The sequence below is a fragment of the Syngnathoides biaculeatus genome, chromosome 6 (genome assembly GCF_019802595.1).
Source record: "Syngnathoides biaculeatus isolate LvHL_M chromosome 6, ASM1980259v1, whole genome shotgun sequence".
Taxonomy (NCBI): domain Eukaryota; kingdom Metazoa; phylum Chordata; class Actinopteri; order Syngnathiformes; family Syngnathidae; genus Syngnathoides; species Syngnathoides biaculeatus.
Window position 1 is genome coordinate 13,131,094 of NC_084645.1, and position 27,909 is coordinate 13,159,002.

A 27,909-nucleotide genomic window follows, 5' to 3' on the forward strand; every position below is an offset into this window, starting at 1 on the left:
CTTGACTCAATGGACCTCGGCCCCTGCACTGCACACCCGCCGGGGTCAGGCCATTGTCCCTCCACGGCACAGGGATTTTGACTATGGGTGAATTCTGGGGGGACTGGTGTGGTGGTCTACATAATTCACCTACGGGACCTCGAGTTAGGTTATGAGGTTCCGCACAGACGTTATTGTTGGTTAGACCTCAGGTCTTAGTGTGTGTTAGAGAGTTCTCGCCGTAATGGGTTCACTCTGTCGATGTCTGCAATAAAATGAGGTTTGCCCACTGACTCCTTTTCTTCGGCGCTACACCATGATAATATTCTAAGTCTTATGAGTTACAGGAAGTGGAATCATTATGTTTGACTCCATGCCATGAGGAGGCTACAAGTAAGTTCATTTATTTACGTGTAAATTTGGTGATATGGCAAAAGGTATGTTAAAATCTCAGCTAAGTCAGTCACCTAATTTTTTTTCAGTTTATTTTATAATATACATTTTTGTTAAATCCTATCCATAATCCATTCATGTCTTTAGTGTCAATAGACTATGACAGGGGTTGGGAACCGTTTAGGCTGAGAGAGCCATAAACGGCAAATATTTTAAAATGTAATTCCAAAAGAGCCATACAATATTTTTAAAACTAAATACAAGTGTATTCATGCTTTTTATGTAAGACCAACACTTTAAGGGTACAATTAGTCTCTAAATTCATTTAAATAACAATATACTGTGGCTAACCAATACTGCCAAAGTACTTTTTAGCATTAATACGACTTCTTTGCTGATGGCTTAGTCGTATGTCATTAAATTGAACTTCATGCAGCCTTTCAGACTCCTATCCGTTATTCATGAATGTAGGTTGGCCTTAATGTTATTTTTTTAATGTGAGAAAGACTTTTCATATGCATAGGTATAACCAAAAATTGTCAGTGCAACAATATTCACACACCGCAGTGTGTGGTATGTGAAAAGAAGTACGTTCCAAGTTTTCACAATCAGCTGGTCTGCATGTTGAATTTTTTTCATTTGTCCCCACTTATGTGCACTCGCCAACAACACTTGCCGAAAGTACGTAAAAAAAAAAAAAAAAAATTCCGGTGGTGGGCAGCGCTTCAGCACTGTCAATATAAACCACACGGATAGGCTGTGTCAGGACTGCAACATTTGTAATTATGAGTCTGTAGCGCCGGAGAAAAGGAGTCGGAGGCGGAGTGTCGGACACAGGAACAGAACTTGCTTTATTGTTCCACATAAAAAAACCACTCGCATAACGTCTGGAACTCTGTTAACCTTTACTCCGGAAGCGGAACAACAAAAACAGTCCGTGCGGAACCCCGCACCCCAACTCGAGGTCCCGCGGGTGAATTATGTGAACACCACACAAGCCCCCCCAGAATTCACCCATAGTCAAAATCCTTGTGCCGTGGAGGGATGATGACCCGACCCCGGCGGGCGTGGACTGTAGAGGCCGAGGAGGGCGGGGCTGCACTGTCCATTGAGTCACGGGACAAAGGCTCAGGCGGGTTCAAGGGCACCCCGGCAGGCGCAGGGGCACAGGGCAAAGGGGGACGACCCCGGCACGGGGGGAGGGCCAACCCCAAAGGCTGGGCAATCTCCAGGTGCGCGGCTTTGACCCTGTCCACGGAAACAGTCTCGGGTCTGCCGCCAATGTCCACGAGCAGGCTCTTATCCCCGTGCTCCAGGACCCTGAACGGCCCGTCGTATGGGGGGCGGAAAGGTCCACGGTGGGCGTCATGATGAACAAACACAAAATCCGCCGAGCGCAGGTGACGGGGCAGCCGGGCAGCTGGGGTGCCATGTTGCGACGTAGGAACCGGCGCGAACCCTTTTGCGGCTTCCAGCAGGGAGGACCGTTGCCTGGCTGCGGACCAGGGCGCTGTGGCGTCCGGGATGAATTCGCCGGGGACCCGCAGTGGCTGGCCGTAGACGAGTTCGGCGGATGAGGACAACAGGTCCTCCTTGGGGGCACACCTGAGGCCGAGCATGACCCACGGGAGCTTATCCAACCAGTTGCCGTCCGTCAAGCCAGCACGCAGGGCTGCTTTCACGGAGCGGTGGAACCGCTCGGAAAGACCGTTCGCCTGGGGGTGATAGGCGGTAGTGCGGTGCAGCTTGACCCCCAAACTCTCAGCGACTGCGTTCCAGAGTTCAGAGGTAAACTGAGGGCCACGATCTGAAGAAAGGTCGTACGGTGTCCCGAAGCGTGCAACCCACGTGCCGATGAACGCCCGGGCCACGTCTGACGACGTTGTCGAGGAGAGGGGAACGGCTTCGGGCCAGTGGGTCGTCCTGTCCACCATGGTGAGCAAGTAAGTGAATTCGTGCGAGGGAGGAAGTGGACCTACCAAGTCGACGTTGACGTGGTCAAACCTCCTCTCGGGGACAGCAAAAGGCTCCAAGGGGGCTTTTGTGTGGCGATGCACCTTAGCCCGCTGACAGGCCACGCACGAGTCGACCCAGGCCTGCACATCTTTCTTGAGACCACGCCACATGAACTTCTGGGCCACCAGCCTCACGGACGGTTTCCTTCCGGGGTGGGGGAGGTTGTGGACCGCCTCGAAAACAGCTCTTCGCCAGTTTGCAGGAACCAGCGGCCGAGGCTGGTCAGCCGAGAGGTCGCACGGCAACCTGACGCCCGACAACCGCGACATCCTCCAGGCGCAAACCTGTGTCAGAAGTCTTGAGGGCCTGCACCCCGTGGTCCAAGGCCTGGTCTGCACTCATGCGGGAGTAGTCGAGACCCAGATGCACAGTGCCGACGATCGCCCTGGAGAGGCAGTCCGCGACCACATTGGATTTGCCGGCGATGTGTTGGATGTCCGTAGTGTACTCAGAGATGAACGACAGTTGGCGTTGCTGGCGGGCGGACCACGGCTCGGCCACCTTGGACATGGCGAAAGTGAGGGGTTTATGGTCCACATATGCCGTAAACTCACGGCCTTCCAATAGGGAGCGGAAGTGGCGGATCGCCAGCCAGAGGCCGAGGAGCTCTCTATCGAACGTGCTGTATTTGCGCTCCCTGGGGACCAGCTGACGGCTGAAAAAGGCAAGCGGTTGCCAGGTGCCGCCGACCCACTGCTCGAATACGGCTCCAACAGCGTAGTCCGATGCATCGGTAGGGAGAGCGACAGGGGCCCCGTGGGTCGGGTGGGCCAGCATAGCGGCACGACTCAGTGCGGCCTTCGTAGCCTCGAAGGCTTCCATCCTCTCTGCCGCCCATTCAACATCCCGGTTGGGGGGCTTGTCTTTAAGAGCCTCATAGAGCGGGCGCATGATGTTGGCCGCCCGGCGGATGAACCGGTGGTAGAAAGTCACCATCCCCAGGAAGTCCCGTAGGCCCCGAGCCGAGCGAGGTCGGGGAAAAGCGGAGACGGCCTCCACCTTTGCCGGAAGGGGGGCGGCGCCGTTCTTGTCTATGAGGTGCTCGATGAACTGGATAGAGGGCACCCCGAAAACACACTTCGCCGGGTTGATGATTAGGCCATGCTGCTCAAGTCTTGCGAAGAGGTCGCGGAGGTGCATCAGATGTTCATCCTCCAAGGAGCTGGCGACGAGGATGTCATCCAAATAGACGAACACAAATGGCAAGTCCCTGAGCACAGAATCCATTAAATGCTGGAAAGATTGTTTTTAAGACCAAACAGCATCCTCAGAAACTCGAACAGTCCAAACGGAGTGATTACAGCTGTCTTGGGAACGTCTGAGGGGTGCACGGGAACCTGGTGATACCCGCGCACCAGGTCGACCTGGGAGAACAAGATTTTGCCTGCCAGGTGGGCTGAGAAGTCCTGAATGTGTGGAACAGGGTAGCGGTCGGGCGTAGTGGCGTCGTTAAGGGGGCGGTAGTCACCACACGGTCGCCACCCGCCACTCGGTTTAGGGACGATGTGTAGTGGCGAGGCCCACGGGCTATCCGAGCGGCGGACGATGCCCAGACGCTCCATGTTGGCAAACTCGGACTTAGCAACTGCTAGCTTCTCGGGGTCAAGCTGTCGAGCCCTCGCGTGAATCGGGGGGCCCTTGGTCTCAATGTGGTGCTCGACCCCATGTTTAGTCGTGGCAGAGGAGAAAGTGGGCCGTGTCAAGCCAGGGAACTCACCAAGGAGGAGTTGGTACTTGGTGCCGTCCGATAGCGAAGTGGAGAGACCACCATAAGTCGCCTCATTGCGGACGCAGGCAATCGTGGAAAAAGTCAGTGCATCCACCAAACGGCCCCTCTTAACATCCACCAGCAGCCCGTGGGCACAAAAAAAATCAGCGCTGAGGAGAGGGAATGAGACATCCGCAGTGACAAAGTCCCATGTGAAGCGCTGACTCCCGAAACACAAGTCCACAGTCCTCATGCCATAAGAGGGGTAAGGGGAGCCATTAGTGGACAGTAGAGGTGGCCCTTGAGTCCCGCCAGCGGCATCCTCCGCAGTGGCCGTCAGGACGCTCCTCTGGGCGCCGGTGTCGCAAAGGAATTTGCGCCCGGAAAGGTTGTCCTTGATGAACAGCAACCAGCTCTTCGCGCCCACGCTCACGGCCGCTGCAAAGCGTGGGCTTTGGCGTTTCCCGACGCGTCATAGTTGCAAGGGGCGCGGCACCTTTTCGCTTTTGCACCGAAACGGGCATGGAAGTAGCACAAGCCTGTGCCAGCACGGCCGTCGGTGGCGATGGGGCCCCTGCTGGATGCCGCCCCCGCGCCCGGAGGCGAGTAACTGCGTGTTGCGGCCAGCGTCTCAGGGGAGAAACGCTGGGTTGCCAGGAAGAAACGGTTGGCCTCCTCGGCCAGGGCCCGGGGCTCAGTGACAGTACTGTTCACGAGCGCCGTCTGAACATGCGGTGGCATATGCCTGAGAAACAGTTCCATGAAAATGAAATTGGGCTCTTCAGTGCCCAGCAGGTTTAGCATCATTTCCATGAGTTCGGAAAGGTTTGCTGTCCCCCAGTCCATTAATAGCCAACAGACGTCGGGCACGCTCCGGCCATGAAAGCTCAAAAACCTTGAGAAGGTGAGCCTTGATCCCAGCATACTTATCTCGGGCCGGGGGAAAGGTGATGAAGTTCACTGCTCTGGCCGCCGTTGAGCTCCTGAGTGCTGAGACAACATTTGAGGGCTCTGTGAGGTATATACAACCACCAAAGGAGCCAGGTGTGGCTCGCGAGTCATAGGTTCCGGACCTTCGAGGCTATAAACATTAATCCCAGGTGGCTTTATTTTACGCATTTGCTAATTCTATGCTAAAAACTCCATCCATCCATCCATCCATCCATCCATCCATCCATCAATTTTCTCAGCCGGTTATCCTCACAAGGGTTGCAGGAGTGCTGGAGCCTATCCCAGCTGTGATCTGCACGAGGCAGGGTAAACCCTGAACCGGTTGCCAGCCAATCACAGAGCATATGGAGACAGACAACAGTCGTACTCACAATTACACTTGGGGGCAATTTAGAGTGTCCAATTACTGCATGTTTTTGGGATGTAACAGGAAACCCGGGGAAACCCCACGCAGGCACGGGGAGATCATGCAAATTACACACAGACAGGGCCAGGATTGAACCCTGTTCCTCAGAACTGTGAGGCCAACACTTTGCAGCTGCTCCACCATGCCGCCCTTGATTAAATTCATTGTTATGATAATGTTTTGGAAAAACTTAGTGATAGGGATTCTGTTTTTGTCAATAATTGCTCTTTACTTGCTATTCACTTGTTTCACCCTTCACCAAAGATATTTTCATTCCAACTTGATAACTTTGTCTATCGGTCATCCTCGTAGCTGATTCCAGGTCCGCATCCATTCCAATCTCCCATACACAGAATCAGACTTTTCCATTGGAAGTGAGTCATTTGTCAGATTTTTTGTAATGCATCTTCCATCCCTCTTTATTCTTGATGGCCTGCCATCTTTCGACCACTGGCTGGGCCCTTGCCTGTTTGCCACAGATGAGCTGTTGCTGTTTTGGGATGTGGGAGGAAATCAGAGTGCCTGGAGAACAGGCATGGGCAGAACATGCAAACTCCACACAAGGAGGGCTTGGATTGAACCTGGGTCCTCGGAACCGTGAGGCCTGCTGCCTGCCAAAAAGTCACACCTGTTCGTTTTATTTTTACTCTAATGAGAAGTTTCTGAACAATAAAATGATAACATGAAAAAAAAATTGCCTGAAATGGGCCATTACATATTTTAAATATTTTAATATTTGTTACAGATTTAGAGTTGAAAAAAATACTGAATGTTAAAGTTTATTTTGAGGGGTACAAAAAGCAAATAGCACCAATTCAGTTGAATGCAACTTAAATGTAATAAATGTACACGTATTTACACAGAGTGAAATATTACGTTTGAATCACACATAGGGCACCTGTAGTGAAAAATAATCAAAGAATGAAAATAAGGAGATGTACATTAGAACTGAATATTGTTTAAGAAAGCTTGCAGTACCATAGCTGGAGAAAATTTCCTGCAGTACATGAGTTACATGGACTTCCATTGTGACATGACAGGTCATACATACAGCAAAAAAGTGGCTGCTCAAGAAACATGTAGAAACTTGCAGTTTTCATGTCCAAGCAGAATAGGTTTTTTTTATTCACTACTAATCGATATTTAATCAAATCTGCTATAAATCACTCAGTATAATTAAATTCCTTATCCCAGGCTTCCTGCAACATTTATATGCTGCAAATTGGCTCAACTGCATCACTTTTGGGTCCCAGTATTATTTGTTGGGTTTCTTTGTGCAAAATCACTTAATCACACTAGAATCCTAATCTCACTTTATTTGGCCAACACTGAGTGGAACAATTGCTCATGAAAGATGATGATAGATTAAAGCGTAATCATGTTGTATTGTGCTGAGATCTGCCTTGGATAGGTTCTCAGCCACAAGATGTTTTACCAGTATACTAATTAGTTATTCGGAGGCAAACAAAATGGAAATGATTAGATTAGATCATTTTTTTGCCCCTCGGAGTAGTGCAATTTTAAAATTACATCACTTGGATCACTTTGTGCTTATGTACATACAATCGAGTTATATAAATATAAACAGCATTTAACATACATTCATATGAAATGCTGAAATTTACCAAGCCAAAAAAACAGCATAAATACACACCCCTACCTAAACGACGTTGTGTATGTAAAAATATTAATACCATGATGTATAAATTAAGTACTCTAGATCTTCCAGTTTGTTATTTAAAATCAGATTTTACCATTGAAATCATTTATAATCGTTGCATCAAACTATTCCATTATTAAACCCCAATAAACAGTAAGGTAATTTGTTAAGTAATATCTATAGTGGATGGATGAATGGATAATTTAAATATAGTACTCACCTATAGGTATTGAAGACATGGAACAATCACACTGATTAGTTTGCAGAGAGGGAGGGAGAATGCAAATACCCTCACGTCATTCTAAACGAGACTCTAATAGACAACAATAGATGGGGACAAAGTGTCTCCGGGATTTATTTCTTGGCCATGACAATGAGACACATTTTACTTGAACAAAGACTAAAAGCTGCATTAACCCATATCTATCCTTAGGCATTATAACCAATTTTTGAAAATGTATAACACACATGTATGATAAGTTGACCAACACAACACATCACAAACATAACGATAACTCCATTGGACAATGTCATCTCCCTGGCTCGAGCCTGATTTCTGTTGTAGTACCAAGACCGAGGTCTGGGAGGGTTTATGGTGCCAGAATGCATCCAGACTCCCCGAAAATAGAAATACCAATTAGTAGTAAAAGAAGAACTTCACGAAGATGGGATAAATGCTGGTTCATCTGCTAGCAAGATAGTGGTGGCAAACTTTTCCCCTTGTCCTTCCCATTGTAGTCAATGGGTCTGAAGATGCAATACGCAAGAACTCAACACACCAGTTGCGCTCCCAGTCACCACAAGCTTCTTGTTACATCCAAATTGGTTATTGTTCCATTACTGTCAGCTGGAGTAGAAAAAAAATACACCACAGGATAATTGGCACAGGAATCCTTTACAGGCATCCACTAATGGAGTCTCAGCTAAATTTGAATGGAAGTGGGGGTCGAATGTAAGCAAGAAAACAGACTGTTGTATGATAGTGGTGTGTAGTGCACATACATTAGTGTTTAACAATTTCACACAGTGTATTTAGACTTTATATCTGTTGCGTTATTAAAATCTTTCATTAATTTGTGTATGGATACAACACAGAATGGAGACAAGTACAAAAAAACAACAAGTTTATTTTAACATATTTGTGTATGTACTACAAACTCTGGTCTCTATAATCAATCTCCATATCTTCTTAAAGGTTGTGTAATAATTCTTACATAAAAATCAATGTCTTTTACAGCACATTGCTTTTTTAGACGGCTTCTTGGCACAAGTTAAATCAACCCCCCCCCCAAAAAAAAAACAAAAAACATAACAGCAACAACAAAAACACATGGATGCAGTCTCCAAAATGTATTTTTGTATAAATCTACAACTACAACTGCACCCCCCCCTCCCACCAAATAAAAATGCATATGTAAGAACAGAAACATCTCAATATCTTACACATAGTACAGGGACTAAAATTCAGGAAATTGAGCAATTCAATTTCCATAACATGTGCAAATAAAGAGAACTTTAACTCATGTGAGGAAAATAAGTGAAACTGGAAGAGGAAAGAGAGCCGATGATGGAAGGGACTTAGAAATGCAATGTCACCAATATTGTTTGGCTATGAGAAGGCATGATATGGCATAATTCATCAAAAGTGTTTTTGTAGGAACTTATTTCAATTAGTTAGTCATTTGCTTTATGTGCATCACACCCAAAGATATGATTGTCTTAAATGTGTTTAATATTAGTAGCTTAATATTAATATCCTCTGCAATATTGATAAAAACACTGGGCATGCTGGGCAGACTCATTAGATTTTGCACCCCAAAGTGCTCATAATCTCCACTGATGCTTTAGAAGCCTGGAGAGGAAATAAAATGACACATCCTATAGATGGCACTAATATCACAAAACCTTGCAAATATTACTTGCTGGGGAAATACTAGTTAAAAAATAAATGATGCATGAAAAATGAAACAGGGACCATTTAATATTGTGACCTTAAAAAAAGTGCTGTCTTGTGCGTGACGCTCTTTTGATTATCTTGTTGGATTTTATTTTGGTTTTTGTGATGCAATTGCAAAATGACATGAACTGCTAATACAGTATACATTATGTCACCATTTTTGTGGAAAAATGTTTCATTATTGAGCTGAGGAGTTTTTTTCCCCTCTTTTCTTCTAATATCTGAATCATTAAAGAGAATGGAGTCATTATTGTAAGCATGAAATTTAGGTCTCAGTCAGCAGTTCCAACAAATGTATTCATTTAGTTCATAATTTCTCATTATTAAATGTATGATACAAAAGTCAAATTTTCAGTTTTAATGGGTTTTTATCATTAAAACTGAACATTTGAGTTTTGTATATCTTTTCAGAAACATTGAAATGAAATTAAAAATTTAAATAAGAGGAATTGCAAATACAACTGCTTTTATAGTTCGACTATCCTTTTGATAATGTACATAATTTGTGTGTCCGTGGAATGTAAATAGACTAAACATTTCATGTACTACTAATTTGTCAATGGTCAGCTGTAAGTACAAACCCCAATTCCACCCAAGTTGGGACATTTTGTAAAACAAACAAAAGCCTTTTCAAACTATGTAGAATACACTACAAAGACAAGAAATGTCATCTTCAAACTGATAGAGTTTTTTTTAATTTTTTTTTACAAATAATTTCTCATTGTAAATTTGTAAACACTTTACAGAAAAAAGCCAGGACTGTGGCAGCAAAAGAAAACAAAACTGAAGTAGAGAAATGGTAAAAAAAAAAAAAAAAAAAAAACATTTGCAACATTCCACACGGGAAAAGGTTAATTGTGAACTGGTGAGTGTCATTATTGGGTGTAAAAGCTGCATCCTTGAAAGGCTCAGGTCACGAGCAAGGAAAAGGGGAGGTTCACTACTTAGTGAATAACTGTATGAGAAAATAAAATGTTTCAGGACAATATTGTCAACGTAGAATTTAGGGATTCCATCATCTTTAGGTTATAAAATCTTTAAAAACTTTAGAGAATCTGGTGAAATCTCTGCATGTAAGCGACTTGGACGAAAAAACAATATTGAATGCCTGGCTTCTGAGCCCAAGCACATGTGAGCTCGACTGACACTAAGCCGAAAAGTGTGCAGTGGTCTGAGCAGTCCACATTCTAAATTGTTTAAGAAAAGCACGGATGTTGTGTCTTCCGGGCCAAAAAGGAAAAGAACCATCCAGATTGTTATTGGCAGAAATTTCAATATACACCATCTGTAAAGGTATGGGGTTGTTTTAGTGCCCAGGGCACAGGTAACCTGCATATCTCTGAAGGCACCATTAATGCTTAATGGTACATAGAGGTTGTGGAGCAGCATATGGTGCCATCCAAGCAATCTCTTTTTCAGGAACATCCCTGCTTATTTCAGCAGGATACCTAGCAATCACAAGTGATATTCTGGTCGTATAACAGTGTGGCTTTGTAGTAAAAGAGTCCCAGTGCTAATGGTAAAATGGTAAATGGATTGCACTTATGCGCTTTATCTAGACCATCACAGTGTCAAAGGGCTTTACAAAGCCTCATATTCATCCATTCAATGTGCTGCCGCACACAGTTCTGCCGGGCCCACTGGGACCAAATTGGGGTTCGGCTGTGAGGATAAGCAGCTTTGAAAATGGATGGATAGATGTCTTTCCCAAGAACACTTCGACACGCAGAGAGTCAGAGCCAGAATTCAAACCAGCAACCCTTTGTTGAATGAACAAACTGCTCTACCAACTGCACCACAATGGCCTTTATTTCAGCAGGACACCAATCAATGTCAAGCCATATTCTGCATGCATTACAAAAGAGTGGCTTTGTAGTAAAAGAGTGCGAGTGACAGATTGGCCTGCCAGCAGTCCAGACCCGTCCGTCTCCCATTGAAAATGTGGGCACATTATGAAGTGCTAAATTGGACAATGAAGACGCCAAACTTAAACAAGTGAAGTTGTACATCAAGTAAGAATGGCAAAGAATTCCACCTACAAAGCTTCTACGATTAGTGTCTTAATATCCCAAATGCTCATTGAGTATTTATATGCTTATCAGTTTAAACAATAAATCTTTTGTATTTGTAGTGTATTCATTTCAATATAATTTGAAAATGATTTGCAAAGTCATAGCATCCTGTTTTTATACATTTTACACGACATCTCAACTTTATTGGAACTGGGGTTTGTGTATTGCAAAACAAAAAAAGCATTCATATCTGTTTACTGTTTTGATCAATCTGCCAGGGATTCATCTAGGTTGTGTTCACACAAGTTAGCTGGGATATGTCGTTTGCGATAGCTCTGATCTAACTGTGGTTGGTTGCTTAAGTGTAATCTCTATCATTCAAACCCTGGAGGGCACCAAAGAAGCGGACCTTGGCTGCTTGAAGAGGTCCCTGTCTGCTTGCTGGTGAACTCTGATGCAGATTCGCTTCAGCTCAAATGTAAATGCGGCACAGATATATCTGGACAAATATTAAAATGACAGCAAAAAGCTTCAGGTTGAATCATAAATACGGGATACAGTATGTATTGATGGAAAACGCTGTGACACTGAGAAAAAAATAAACATCATGAATATCAGTCACCACCATCAGTGGACAGGAACTCCTGCGCTTTCCTGTGCAATCAAATGTTCATTGTTTACGTCAGACTGCACCGTGACAAAAATTCTTATTTTTCTTTTCATCATCCTCATGATCATCATTGTCATCATAATTACTGACGTATGTCCAGGGGCTGACTATAAATTGTGCATGTGCATGCTTAGGTGTAAGCGGTTTCCTGTATTTTTAAACATACAACACTATTTTCTGGTGTAGGTATTTAAAATGCTTAGAAAGAGTTTGGATATCATAGTTTGAGTTACTGTATGTTTCCATTGTCAACTATTACCATAGGCAGTAATAATATTTACTTCAAGGGGAGCGTCAATTATTTAGGAACACTTGCTATTCGCATCCTGGTCCCTGTGAATAGCAGGAGTCCACTGTATGATTAACACATAGGCACATGCATTGGAACTTCCATCTCTCTGTGGCTTGTGTCTGTCACTGTGGTATAGATTAAACAGACAATTAAAACTGTGTATAATCACATAAAAAAAAGAAATATAGTTTGCAAGCTTTGCACAACCTTTAAAAACAGCACAGTAGAAAATGGAAGAAAATAAAAAAAAATTAGTTGTTTTGTATTGAAATACATCACAAATGCCGCAATATTTTGGCAAAACAATCAACACTGACCCTATAACGTGGGTTGCTAATAATAATACAGTTGTTTATTTTTGCTGTTTGAATAAGGTTTAATAAGGGAAAAAATAGTGCATTAACCTAGTTGCATTTTACACTATTTAACATGGTGGGGAGGGGCTTTGATATTTGCTGGATTTGGCAGGTAACTGCACACAATTCTAAATTGAATATACTTAATATATTATATCAATTTAATTCAAAGTGTTGGCCTAAACTGATTGCCTGCCTGGCCCCTGGAGTTGTGGTGCTTGGCAATGTTTTTCATTGTGGGCTCTTTGAAGTGCTTTCCTGAAAATGGGTACTTCCAGAGCTTTGCCCAAGGGCATGTCAATTAAAATGTAAATGGAGCTGTGGGAGTAATGCAGGTGTAGCATAAACATCTGGTTGATGCCCGCTTCCCCACATTCAGACACAAAACTTGCTGCACAGGCCAAGTTGAGTAGCTGGTGTGTATGTAGAGCTGCCAGGTACTGCCCATGTGGAATTGTGGCACGCGGATTACAGGCAATGTGCTGAGACAGCTGTATAAAAGGGCTTAAGCTCACCAGTCTACCTGAGAGCATGCAGTCCTACAACCCTGAAGATGAGATAAGGAGTACTTGCTTTAAAAAGTTAGCTCAGGAATCTTGGAAAAAGATGCAGAGCAAACTATGGGCATCACTATGGAATAAAGATGAAATGCTGGAAACTTTCAATACACTTCCTTGACAGTTTCCTTCCACTTTGCCTTGACTTTGAGATCAGAGTGTACTTTTGGGAAATTGAGTAAAGGAAGTTGCCATTTATGCAAATTATATCCAGATGCTAAGGTGGGAGAAATTTCACCAATAATTCTTAATCATCAAAGTTAATCATCCCAAACATTTTCTTCAGTTGCAGCATTTGGGACATATTGCTCATACATGATAGTGTGAACACATATCATTGCTGACAATTCTGCCGAACACTTTGAAATAGCAGATAACTTAATATTGATTTATTCCAGTTTTCACATGGGCTTAAATATTTATTTCATCCAGTTCTCTGATAGTCACAAAATACCTTACCCAACCCCACAGTTGGAGAAAAAAATTCATGTGCTCAAGATTCATTGGGAAAACAAAGTTTACAGTTCACCAAATATAAACAGTCTCCTTATTTTATTACTTTTGGAACTATTGTCTCCAAACATAGTCAAAAAAGCATGTCAGTCAACCAACACAATGAGAGGAAGGGGGAAAAAACTTGAATTAGGTGTTGAAAAAAATTGCTGAACATTTTTTTTCTTGATTTCACAACAATAGTCTGTTCTTAAATAAATAACTTTTTTTAAAGACACTTTTTGTAACTGACATAACCCTAATTACCAAAGTCCATAGTTGAACATCAGCAACCACTAATTTGCCAAACCCACGGTGGTACGTCCATGTTTGAGTCTTGCTGTAATTCGATTATTTGAGAAAAAACAAAGCTCAGATTTGGGTCTCTTGTACATTGTCTTTTGAGTTTGCCCGGATTAACAAAGGTTCATGCACTGAGCTGTGTATGGAGTTGATAGTGGAGGTGTGGTTGTATGCTGCTTTATATGTGTTATAATGGTTGAGATGCTCATGTTCGAGAGGAGGCAAAGTCAGGTGGCCCTCCATCCCTGGTCCTCCTGTTACGCAGTCCTCGTCCACATTGATTATCTCAATGGTACGTGTGGGCGCATGGTGGTTCTGCTGGTGGTGCTGTTTCCGCATCTTGTAGAAGATGATCAGCATGACAGCTGCCATTAGTGTAATTGCAACAAAACAGCCAATTATGATCTTGGTTGTCTTCATGACTTCATCCAAGCCATTTAGGGAGCCCTCTCCACCAAATTCAGTGACAGCGATTGTGTATGTCTTCTCTGTGGCATGAGTAGAGAGTGGGGTCTGCACTGTGGTGGTCGTTGTAGAACTGGGTGAAAGAGACTTCCATGTATGAATCGAAGGGGTGGGGCCTACCTTCTGTTGCACAATCGTAGTGACGCCTTCATTATGTGGTATTTCTATCGTCTCTACAGTCACTGTGGTGAAGTAGCTGAAGCTGCTGTTCTCAGTTGAGGACACATTGAGTATGGCAGACGCTGTTGTGTTACCGGCTGAATTACTGACCATACAAGTATAAGTACCAGTGTCTTGCATGGTAACATTAGTAAAGTTCAGGGTGCCATCATTCAGTACTGAGATTCTGATCTTGTACGCACCGTGTGTCATGATGGAACCATTGGGTGTAATCCAGCTCACAGATGTCAAAGAGCTGGCTCGACATTTCAACTCTGCAGCACTCCCCTCTGTCACATTTAGGTCAGCTGGTGGCTCCACAATAACAGGAGCATAACAATGAAAGTAGTTTTGGTCAAGCTCACCAATGTAGCGCCCTTTGTGGTGAGCTGGTGAGCTGCAGCGGGCGCAGCAGCTGGTGTTTGCTGGTACCATCTCCTTGAGCCACCAACTTAGCCAGAGAATGTCACAGTTACAATTCCAAGGGTTGTGGTGCAAATGCACCCTCTCCAGATGATGCAAAGGAGTGAAAAGATCATGGGGCAAGAGCGTAAGGTTATTGTGAGCTAAATTAAGCTCCACCAGAGACTGGAGATCATCAAAAGAGTTTCTCTCAATAGTCTGGATCTGGGCATGCATCATCCATAGCTTCTGGAGATGGATCAGCCCCTTAAAAGAGCCGGGCCGGACGACAGACAGCTGGTTCCCTGACATCTCCAATTCATCCAGCTTCACCAGGGGAATAAGGTTGGGAATTTCCTTCAGATTGCACATGCCCAGATTTAAGTAGCGAAGATTGCTCAGCCCTTCAAAAGCCCCCTCAGATATGTAGGATAGCCTTTTCAGCTCCCCAAGGTCCAGTCGCCGTAATGAGGGCACCCTGTTGAAAGCATAGGAGGGAATGCTCTCTATTGGATTATTCCTCAGCCATAGCTCTTTTAGTTTGGACAAGTATTCAAATGCTCCATTTGGGATCGTGGTGAGGCGGTTATCAAAAAGCTCCAGGGTATTAAGGCTAGCAAGTCCATTGAAGGCCCCAAGCTCAATTTTGCGTATGTGGTTTTTACTCAGCTGCAGGATCTCCAAATGCCTTAGGTGTTTGAAGCTGTCCACTTTAATGACCTGGATGAGATTTTCTTGGAGATTCAGGTAGCGTGTATTGGTAGAAATGCCATCAGGGACTTCTCTTAGGCCCCTCCGTGTGCAGATGACTTTGCTGAACTGATTACTACAGGAGCAGACGGAAGGGCATGTCTGAGCACGGACCAGTCCCGCAACCACCAAAAGCTGTAGGGCCAGGAGCAGCACAAGCAAAGGGTCAGACAAGGCCCGGTTCCGCCTAGGACCTCGCATCATCTGCTGCTGCTGAGAGGAGGTCATCTTGTTTAACATTCATAATTCATTGACTGGTCTTCCACTTGCTGGAAAGAGGATTGGAGACAACTGGAATGAAATAAAACATAAGAATGTATATATAAATTGGATGATGTACCAGGCAAATGCATTTTTGAATTCATATACTGGACAAAGTACATACAAATAAACTGCAACTATTGTAGCCTTTGTTGCATGTGTTTTAGTAGCACCTCAAATACCATAATTGCATAAACTCTCTCATGGAGTATATCTGATTGAGAAGGGAGCAGTGCAAAAAAGGAACCTTAAGTGACCTTAACAAGAATAAAGTAATCCAACTCCAGAAATACAATGCAGAACACACTACGGATAATCTAATCTAATCTAATCATAATCTATGGATAGATTTTAAAAATAACAGTATCCAGAAATGATTGTGCATGATGAGTGTAAATGTATCAGCAATGTATATGATCTTATTTGACACTTTTTCAAACAATATTCGTGCAAATCGTGCCATGACGTATAAAATGCAGCATTAGAGAGGCAGAAAAATATTTTTGAAGGAGAACATTCTTCATTAATTTGACTAAGAGGCTCTTTTGTAACCATGAATTACGCTCATTCAAATAAACAATCCAATTGCCCTATTTTCTTCCTCATATTTGACACCGACAGAGATAAATCATCAAATCCAAATTGAAGTACCAGAGGAGATTACACTTCATTACAAAGCAATACAATACATGCTTACTAGACAATCAAAAGGATTTGATTGGATTCTCATTTTGCACGACTGATTAAAACTGATTTAAAAATAGACGGAAGACAAGAACTGATATTAAGAAACTTGAAGAATTCTTCAACTTCAACAATCAGTTTCTCTTCATTTGTCAGCAGTATAAAAAGGCGGCCTAACTGACTGGACTTGTGGACAATAAGGAGAATTACTAATTTTGACAAATATGTCCAGTTTGATATTCCCATTTGAATTTCCAGTGAATATTTAAGTACAATTTTTGTTCGAATAAGCAATGTAATAGAGTAGAAAAGGTATTGATCCAAAACCTTTGCTCATAACAACAAGTGCGTGGAAACAATGAGTGCTATGTTCTAGGTTATCAAGATGTAAATATTAAAGCGTTCTAATGTCTTTATTTTGTTTAGTCCACAATAAAATAAAGCAATTTGCCTGGCTCTACCAATATTTTTGATAAGGAGAGTACCACATTTTCTTTAGTGATTTTTGACATGGGAGTCATATTTTTTTGCATTAAAAAAATCATTCATCATTCTATGTATTTCATCGGGGTTCAAGTTCTTCAGATGATGGCACCACTTTGGAACAGGTTTGAATATTTTTTTCTTTTCTCTCTTTAATCGTCAATTGTTCACTGGTTTGGTTGAGTTCCTTTTGGGGAGATAAAAGTAGATGAGGAAAATGAGTCGGGGTTGTTGCTGCTTATTATGATGTGAAGAGTGACTTACTGCTTTCATTCTGCATGATACGCAGAAGGAATGATGATGGAAGATTATAGAATGAGTGGCATATATTATAGGAGAAGGTCAGCATGCGTTCTACACTTGAAAGAATAAGAGGGAGGACAGCGAGGGAGAGATTAATGAGATATAAATCAAATTGGGTCACTTCATGATTATGCCTGCAATCTTGTAACGGCTCCAAATATAAACTAAAGTCCTTTATGGATTTGAGAGTGGGAGTGATACCCAGCACATTCAGCACCGGTCTTCCTTTGCTCACCACCTTTTCTATCGTGCTATAAATACTGTATGGCTGGTTGAAGGTACGAAGCAGTAGTACTCACTAGTTGATTTTTTTTTTTTTTTTTTTTTTTTTGCAATAGCTGTTACATTACTCATGACTTGAGCCACAATATTGGATTTCACTTGTTGTTAAACTAGGGCAAACCGTTCTTTATATGGGCCACTGTTAGCAGCTGATGTTGAACTTAATGTGACTCCTTTAGTATGTTAATATTTTTAAGTGGAGAAAATGGGCCTAAAACTCTTGGTAAAATTATTTGTCATTATCCATTCCTTCAGACCACTAAAGCAGAGTCTGTACATTTTGTATGTTTACAAATAAAAAATAAAATACATGGAAACAACGGCATTATCTGGTGTGCATTTGACAATGTGCTATGAAGGTCGAATATCTTAATCCCCTCATAGTAACAAAGTATATCTTAACCATGATTATAGCTAATATAACTACATAATGTACAGTAACTGAGTGACATCATACTAGCGCAACATAAATGTAACCCGACAATGACTTCACCACAGAATTTTGACCCTGCTGACAATATGACTGTTAGTGAAAAATAATTACAACTTTGGGGCAAAACTGTGATTGAGTGCTTAGCATATCTGCCTCACAGTTCTGGGGATCTGGGTTCTAATCTGCCTACACTTGTGTGGTGTTTGCATGTCCTCCCCTAGTCTGCGTGGGTTGTCTCCAGGTACTATGGTTTCCAAAACATGCATGGAAAGGTTAATTGAGTAATCGAAATTGCTCAGAGGTCTGAATGTGAGTGTGAATGGTTATCTGTGGCCAGCAATTGCCTGGCGACCAGTTCAAGGTGTAGCCTGCTCCAGCATGCCCGTGATCCTAGTGAGGATAAACGTTGGGGAAATTGAATGAATGAATGAATGAATATCTTTGAATTGTCTCAGGCATTAACCACTGTATTTTATAATATTTGGTGATCTGGACACTTTAATCCTGTGGGACTACAGATGTGATAAATTTTTCAAGCAATCTTGGTTCATCCTTTTGATATTGAGAGTAGGAGTGGTGACTAGGATTCCTAAAATGTGGTCCAGTATCTGTTTTGATAACACTGAAAAGTGGAAATGCAAGAAAAAAATGTAAATGCATGGTACAGAACAAAATTATTATTTTAGATTAGGTTTAACCAAAATTATAAATAAAAAAAAATGCGGCATTATTGGATGGCAGTTATCTAGCACCCCTGGCATGCCATTTATATAGCTGTACTTCTTTATTTTAACAACTTTATTCTCATGGAGGATAGGTGAGGTTCACTTGAATAAATTATAAGAGCAGAATTTACAACCCATGCTTATTTCTGGTTTGTTCAACCTCACATTGCACATTTGACATTCACTTCAGCATTTTTCAGTTTCTGACAGTAATTTAAATATGCATCAGCAAAGCGAGGTCAGCTCATACTTTTGAAGCTGTAAGAGCAGTCTCCCGAGATGTGTTGAAGCATCAGAGTCTTCACTATGGCTTACAGTGGTCTTTCTACTGAATAATATGTGCTCCAGCATGTCTGAATGCCCACACCATCAAAAACATGATTTTAAAGCGGTGATATCTTGCTTTTGGATTTATAACTTTTTTTCATTCTTGCAACTATTGACACCTCATTTCCTCATGTTTATTCATCCATTCAGATTCTGCCCAAATTATCCTCCTTTTGGGTAGCAGGTAAACTGAAGCCTTTCCCTGCTGACTGCACGAGAGGCAGGGTACACCCTGGACTGTTCAACAGTCAAACATAGGTGCATGTACAGACCAACATCCGTTCACACTACATTTATATACTATGTATGGATAATTTAAAGTTTGTTAAGAAACATGCATGTTTTTGGAATGTGGGAGGGAACCCGAGTACCTGCAAAAACTCCACTCAAGCATGGAGAGGACAGCAAAACCACACAGGGAGGCTGGGGCCAAGTGGTGAATCCCAAATCTACTCTCGTACTGTATTATTGAATGTAGTAGTAGTAGTAGTTATTGTCATTGTTAGATTTGGATTTTTGGCTGTAACCAGCATCAGAATCAATTTAATGACTATTATCAGTGAAAGGTACATTCACTCGGAATTTTCCTCAGTCTGAAGGTACAACATGAAACATAAATGATCAAAATGAAAATATAGATATAAATCTATATTCTCAAGAAAACTCAAGGAAAAAAAAAAACAACCAATGTGTAATCAGTATAAACAGTGTGCAATAAGTATCACATGCATATGAAGTTATAATGGAAGTACGGTTTGTTTAGTGTTTATGAGTCTGATGGCTGTTGGAAAGAAGCTGTTCATGTGGCGGGAAGTTCTGATCTGAATATACCAAACTAGGTTCTGTCAACAGTATTTTGCAGTCTGAAGAACAGAATGACATATCCAAACACAGCTCTGCTATGTCAACAATATTCTGCATGACGACAACTGTGTTGAACTGGCTCACTTCACAATGAGATTTTCATCTATGTTTTTCCATCTTCATTAATTGCTGAAAAAAAAATTATTAGAACAAAGAACTATGTGTAAAAAAGAAAGCATAATTTGTATTTTCTGACATCTAAAATCAACCATTGTCCTTTTACTTGATTATGGAATTGTAATTAAATGCCCCTCACTAGTTTTACATGTATTTTCATAATTGCTTTTTTTCAAGGAGCCAGACTTGCCTCGAAATAGTTGAGGCATTTTGCCTCTCTTTCAAAGTGAAAGTTAAAAACACCAATTTACCAACAATGCTACTGTACCTTTGTTGCATTAGTAAATTTATCTGGAACAGTTACCAACAGATGAAATCCAAAATATAAATATACTCCACATAAAAAAAACAACAAATAAATAAATATTTACCAGGTTTTGATCAGGTTGTGTGGTAATAAGACAACAGCAGACCACACTGCACAGCCATGTTCTCACCCTTTTAGTGTTGTTTTCATCAGTGAAGTGGAACAGACACAAGTACTTGATATTTTGAATTGGTCCTAACTAGTTTAGTGAGATGAACTGACAGCTGCTCTCCAGCCCTATCGGCTGAAACCTTTTCACCCACAGCTTGTGTGTCTCATTCATAACAAGTTGGTAAAATGCATTTCATTAATAAACAGGGAATCAAATACATTGTCTAAACTATTTAGACTATCACAATTGTCTCTAGGATACTATAGTTGAAGTCATTTTTATCATACCAATAATAATCCCTCAAGGGAAAACTCAACTCACAGTCTGATGTATTTACTGTATACAGTATACTGAATTTTGTATTGCACATTACAAACAGAGGACCAAATAATGTATCTACACATGCAGTCATGCAAGGAGATATGTCAATGGAAGAGGCACACAAACAATGTTATACTTCTTGAGCTGGTGAGTTAGAGATGGTACCGTGCTCAACAGTACCAAGGAAGCAGACTGGCAGACTGACTTTCCCCAAACACTAATTGCCATTTTTACATTTTGGCTGCAACAGGACTTTATATTTAACCGTCTGACACTAAACCACAGGTTCTTCCAGATTACCGACTGCCTCTTTTAAATTTATATGTTTTGCACATGCATTCCATACTCTGTGCAAAAAGACAATTGAAAAACTCATGAGCATTAAGACACAATCCAATTTAGGTCTGGGGCTACAAGGATTTCTGAATCCATCCATCCATTTTTTGAGCCGCTCATCCTTATGAGGGTTGCGGAAGTGTTGGAACCTATCAGGAGGTAGGGTACACCCTGAACTGGTTGCCACCCAATTGCAGGGCACATGGAGGAAGTCAGCAGCTGCATTTAAGTCAGGTAAATTAACTGTGACACCATTAGTGACTTATTTGGCAGGATCTTAATTTTGTTACTTCAAATTTTTAAACACAATTACCACATTTACTGTAAACACCTTGATCTGACAAAGAATTGTCATCATACTGTATCACGTGAAAGAAATCTCCAAGTCACTCATGCATAGACAACCAGCTTGACACTTGATATAAATAAATTTTAAATGGATGCTTGTAGTCTCTTCAGATTTCAATACGACGCCAAATGTATAAGAAAGGGAGAAGCCAATGACACCATGGCCAATGTGTCCACTTTTGGACAGACGAGTATACACAGTAAAAACTGCAGCAACTCAAATAAGTCAATATTCTATCCATCCATCCATCCATCCATTACCTACTGCTTTTCCAGGTTGAGTCGCGGGGGAAGTAGCTTCAGCAGGGATACCCAGACTTCACTCTCCCCAACCACTTCTTCCAGCTCTTCCGGAGGGATCCCAAAGTAATCCCAAGCCACCCGAGAGACATAGTCTTCCAGCGTATCCTGGGTCATCCCGGGGTCTCCCGGTGGGACATGCCCGGAACACCTCACCATAGAGGCGCTCAGGAGGGATCCGAAACAGATACCCCAGCCACGTCATCTGGCTCCTCTCAATGTGAAGGAGTAGCGGCTCAAACACTGAGCCCCTCCCGGATGACCGAGCTTCTCACCCTATCTCTAAGGGAGAGCCCGGACACCCTGCGGAGGAAACGCATTTCGGCCGCTTGTATCCGGGATCTTGTTCTTTCGGTGACGACCCACAGCTCATGGGCATAGGGGAGGGTAGGAATATAGATTGACTGATAAATTCAGAGCTTCGCCTTTCGACTTACCTCCCTCTTTACCACAACGGACCGATACAAAGTCCGCATCACTGCAGACGCTGCACCAATCCGTCTCTCGATCTCCCACTCCATTCTACCCTCACTTGTGAACAAGACCCCGAGATACAAAAACTCATCCACTTGGGGAAGGATCTCATCGCCGATCTGGAGAGGGCATGCCACCCTTTTCCGACTGAGGACCATAGTCTCGGATTTGGAGGTGCTGATTTTCCTCCCAGAAGTCAATATTGCTCATGAAATTGTTTGATCCTTGTAAAATGCATTCCTTCAACAAAGGTTTTTGATAGTTTGGGTTGCAGTCCGAGAACTTGGGTGTGCTTATATAATACATTGGTCAGTCATAGGCAGGGATGGTGTTCGTGCCTCCAATCTAGCCTTCCATTTTCAGTTTCTTACTCTCTTCAGGGTTCAGATCAAGGAACCACAAATTGTACTGTGGATTGGTCACCAGTCAGTCACAGTACACAAAGAGACAGAGAAGCAATCACAGTCACAGTCACACCTTAAGGTTGAATGGGATATCATGCTTGACTCATGAAAGTCAACCATGTGACCCACTAAACAATGACTGTTAGTTGTTTCCTTGTAATTAACATTATGAATAATTGCTGTTTTAATACATCCAGTTGCACCTGTAGTTAATCCAGATAAAATTATGAATTTTGGCGTAATTAACACACATGCACTGCGGAATTCTGAATACCGTATTTTCACCACCATAAGACACACTTAAAAGTCTCAAATTTTCTCCCAAATGGATCGTGAATCTAAAATATGGCACGCCTTATGTGTGCATAAAAATCCAAAATCCATAAACGCTGTTGTGTGAACTTAATGGGTGTGTGGCCTGACTGACTGGGAGCATTCCCTGCTGACACACTGGCTATATCGAGGAAAGGCGGATGTGACTGAGGACAAGATGCGGATGTGTGGAAGGGGGAACAGTGGGCATGAAAGAGGATGCTAAAGGCACCCCCCACCCCCAGTAGGTATCTAGTGCATTGTGCATAACAACATCGGTTTGGCTAATGACCCCTGAAAACAGTACCGACAAACTGCAAGCTATCAGTTAAGTGGAGGAACATGGGAGTCGAGCAGCCGCAAGAAAATTCAAGATCAACAAACCCATGGTTTCCAAGAGTAGGAAGCAGGAAAACGATCTTCGACAATACGAAACAAAGGAACTTCAACCGTAAACAGGACATTCAAAGTGAAGTTGCGAATGGTGTTAGAAAACACAGCTTTACTAAGACTGGGATGCAGGATCGGGCGAGTTACGCCACAATTTGTGAATGAATGGATTGTGAATGCTTAGGCCAATGTGTCTGCTTCCACTGTTGTTCGAGCTTTGCAAAAGCCGGCATTGTTACTGAGGAGCCGCATGGCAACGCGACTCACTCTTACAATGACAAGAGGGAACCTTGGGTGTTTGATGGGGAACTTGCTCAGATGTTCATTTCGGATACAGAAGAAAAGGACTTTGATGGATTTGAGGATGAGGATTAATCAAAAAATAATGTCAGCATGTGCATTGTTAAATACTTCAATAAAATACAACCAAACTCAGTTTTGCTCCCGCTGCCATTTTAAATACCATGCATGCATGTTAACATATGTTTTAAACTAAAGTATTGTAACGTCACTGGGAAACTCGAGGCACTGCCAGCATGGAGACGCAGAGGCAGTTTGGGAAAAGTGTTTATTTGTTCCAAGGTCGGGGATCAGGCAGACAGTCAAGTGGAGCAGCGGTAGTCAGGACGTCGGGCGTAGAGAGCAGGTCCCTGGGCAGGCAGGGGTCGGTCGGAGGACAGGCGGAGGTCGGTACACCAGGGTTCACGATCAAGAATACATACAGAATATAGAGTGCAGGAATGGGGCATGAGTTGCGACAATCTGAACAAGACCAGTCGTCCCCTGGGTCCTATAAATACCGGGGTGAATCAGCCAGGATGAGGCGCAGGTGTGCGCCTCTTAATCAGCGCTGGTGTGCTGGGACCCGCCCAGCCATTGCTGGACCAGCAGGACCATGACACCCTTAAGCCAATCGGATAACTCAATGATACAAAAGAACTTTACGCTTCACCTATCACCTGTGTTCTCTGACCTCTATGACACACAAGATGGTGGAATTGGAAACCTATCCATACGATTATAATATGGTATAAATATGAAAGTCTGACTGTAAATAAACTGGCTGATGTTAATGGAAACAACATACAGGCATCTGATGTCCTTTGAACCAAATGTTGTGATGCTTTATGCTGCTTTTCTTATTTCTTTCTTCTATCTGCAAAGTAAATGAACCCTGAATGATTTCTTACCTTTCTGTTGAAACCATTGATTTCCAACCTTTGTGAAGCTCAGGCATACATCTCACAGTATACCAACAAACAAAAAAAGTTTCAAATGTAAAGTAAGTATCTAAACAATAATAAGAACACTGAGATCACAGCCCTGCCGTGATTTTTCTCATTCAACAACTGTAAAATCAATAAATGAATAGCTACAACTTTATTCACAAAAGCAAGTTGTGTTGGGAAAGCCATTTTTTATTCTACCCAAACTATCCACAAAAGAAATGAAGCTCACCAATTTATCTTAATTATTTAAATACACACACACACACACACACACACAGATCTACAGATTTCTCCCTTTTCTTCCAAATAAGTTGTTAGAGTTCACATTTTGAACTATTTTTCAAGTTTGCTGAGTTTAACTGATGATTGTTCTGTTAACTTTGGGAAATATGTGTTTGTCCTTGAATTTGTTCTGAACATCTTAAATGTTGACACAAGCTTGTTTTTGGGGCTGCACAGTAAACACCACAACATCGTGTAGTATTCTGGGAGGACTCATTCATTCAAATATATTTTGCACACAGCCCATTGCGGTTCACAAACTCTACCCACCTCTGCCATTTGTATCTAGCTGCACACTTTCCATAATCTAGTTACAAGGCAGGTTTATTCTATGACATCAAATGGAAGGGATTTATTTAATGATGTATTTAGAGTGGTAATAACTCAGTCTGATGGACTTTGGAGTTGGAGGACAGAGGTTCAAGTCCTATAATGGACACAAAGGTAGAATTACCACCGAGGTGTTGGAGATACTAGTCTGCTTGCTGCCTAAGGTCCGGTGCCCTGGAGCACGGTATTGTTCCCACCACCCAAGCTCAAGTGATGCATTAATCACCGCTCTTCCTCTGAATCTCTCCTAGCATGCCTCCATTTGTGTGACCCGGTTTTGTGAGTGGTGTGCTGCACAAAGTATGCATCAGAGTGGTAGTTGAATTTCTGCTTGAGGTATGTGATAAATCATTATAAATAAATAAAAATCATTTTAAAATTAAGATTAACTAGTGCCTTGGTAATGCAGCATCTGAACGCTACCATGCTATCGCTTTGTGATGAAAAAAAAGCTTCCTTAATGAAAACAAATCAAATTTATGTGTACAGTGCAAGTCATACACAAGTTAACTCAATGTGCTTTAAATGATTAAAAGCATTTAAAGACAAATAAATAAAACAACTAAAATAGCAAAAACTAAAAAATAATAAAGAAATTATAATTAAAGTACACTTCAAATAGTGTAGAGTGCAAGAAATAATTCAATGTGGAAATACTCTAAAAACCATGAGAATCAAGAAGGTTTTAACCCAGATTTAAAAACATTCATACTTGGGACTGATGTCACTTTTATGGACAATTTATTCAATTTGTGTGCAGCATAATAGCTAAATGCTGCTTCACCATGTTTGTACATTCTCCGCTCCACTGTTTGACCTGAGTCTATCGATCTCAGTGCCCTACTGGGTTTATATTCCTTGAGATTTTATTTCATGTCACGTCATATCCAACCCACTTACCTTCACAAGGGTTGCGGGAAAGCAGGAGCGTATCAAACCTAGCTTCGGGCGAAAGGCAGACTACACCCTGAACTGGTCGGTAGTCAGTCCCAGGGGAGATATCTACACCATCGCTGAGCGGGAATCGATCCCATGCTGCCGGCACCAAAGGAAAGGCGTGTGTACCACTACACCATCAGTGACTTTATTTCATGTATTCAGGACCTAAACCATTTCATGATTTGTAGACCAGTAACAGCTGTAAAATCTATTCTAAAAATGACTGCAAGCCAGTGAAAAGACATTAAGAATTATAGTGATATGCTCTGACCTCTTGGTTCTAGTCGGAACCTGAGCATCAGCTGTTTTGATGTTCTTTTTTTGAGGATTTCAGTCAGAAGACCATTTTAAAAGTCAGGTCTAGAGATAAAACCATGGATGCTTCTCCTGGTCTGTTTGACACTTGCAAAAAAAAAATAGTTACGTTTTTTTGTGGTTTAGTTGAAGAAAATTTTGGCTCATCCAGTTATTTATCTGCTTTTGACAGTGGCATAACACTTCAATTGAATCATCATATGGAGACACTGCTAGATATAATTGTGGGTCATCTGCATCGCTATGATAGTCAAAATTAAAGTTAGGAATAATTTTACTCAAGAGTTGCAAATATAGGCCCAACAGGAAGGGAACCCCATAGGTGATGGTCATTTGTTGAGATTGAGCACTTCCATTGGTTATGTTACTCCTTTCCAACCTTGTTTCCAACCTGTTCAGCAGTTGACGAGTATGCGCTACCATATCAAAAGCTGCACTGAGATCCAACAAGACCAAAACTGACACCTTTCCTGAGTCAGTATTCAACCTAATATCACTTAGCACATTGGGTATAGAAGATTTTGTACTGTGATGAGTTTGGAAACCTGATTGAAATTTGTCAAAAGGTCATTTTAAATTGAAGAAATTGCTGAGTTCACAAAAAATAACTTTCTTCACAACCTTGGCTTTGAAAGTGAGATTTAAGGTGGGTCTATACCTTGCTAACATGTAAGCATCCAGCACTCAGTTTTTTTGTTGTTTTTTTTTTTAAGATAATTAAAAGCAGCTACTTTAATAGCTTTAGGAAACTCACAAGAGTGAAGTGATGGGTTTTTTTTATTAAATGCTGCAAATCAGCTTGCAAATAATCACATTGGTTTTGAGAATGTCAGATGGTATTAATTCAAGACAGCTTGTTGATGGTTTCAGGTCTTTTTATTTCATTTTATCTACAGGATTTTGATCAACTATATCAAATTCTGACATTGTAATAGAGTTTCCCCAGGGTGGCTTTAAATGTAGTATCATTGTATGATTTTGCTGATTGGTGCTGATATTTAACCTGATTGATTGTATTTGTTCACTATATGTTGTAATGATGTCATTTATCAACATTGATTTATTACCCAGTGACCTGATATTTAAAAGAGCTAGTCTCGCAGAGATAACTGAAGACAATGGTTTGAAAGACTCAGATTTTAACCTCACTTAGTTATTAGTTCTAATTTTTTTGTGCCACATTTCTTGGATGAACTTTCTGTTCCTTGGAATTACAGGGATAAAAGATGCCTGATCTCCATTGGGGACTGCATTATCTGGAAAACACCCTCCAAATATCAGTGAGATTAACAGATAAGATTTTTCATGAGTGTAGGAGCGGCCCTCCGCATCTTAGTAGATGGTGGTTTCAGGCGAGGGGGAAAGGGAGGAAGATCTTGGCGTGGTGTGGGCTGGACTCCAGTTTTGTGTTGGGCTTGGCACCAATGGGGCAGGGAGAGGTGTAGGAAACTAAAAGCGCTGGCTAATTTCATTTGTCATTTGCAAGACGCAAAGCGATTGTTT

At 42.1% G+C, this 27,909-nt stretch overlaps 1 protein-coding gene across 4 annotated transcripts in view; it reads right to left on the reverse strand.

The window, feature by feature from the left end:
* Positions 1–13,592: 13,592 nt before the first annotated feature.
* Positions 13,593–27,909, reverse strand: part of LOC133502157 (leucine-rich repeat-containing protein 4C-like) — a 76,271-nt gene continuing 61,954 nt past the window's right edge. For all 4 annotated transcript variants that reach the window (XM_061822632.1, XM_061822630.1, XM_061822631.1 and 1 more), the window contains exon 3: positions 13,593–15,819. In XM_061822632.1, coding sequence (XP_061678616.1) covers positions 13,822–15,768 — 1,947 coding nt within the window. In that variant the 5' untranslated portion in view covers positions 15,769–15,819 and the 3' untranslated portion in view covers positions 13,593–13,821. The remainder of the gene's footprint in view (positions 15,820–27,909) is intronic.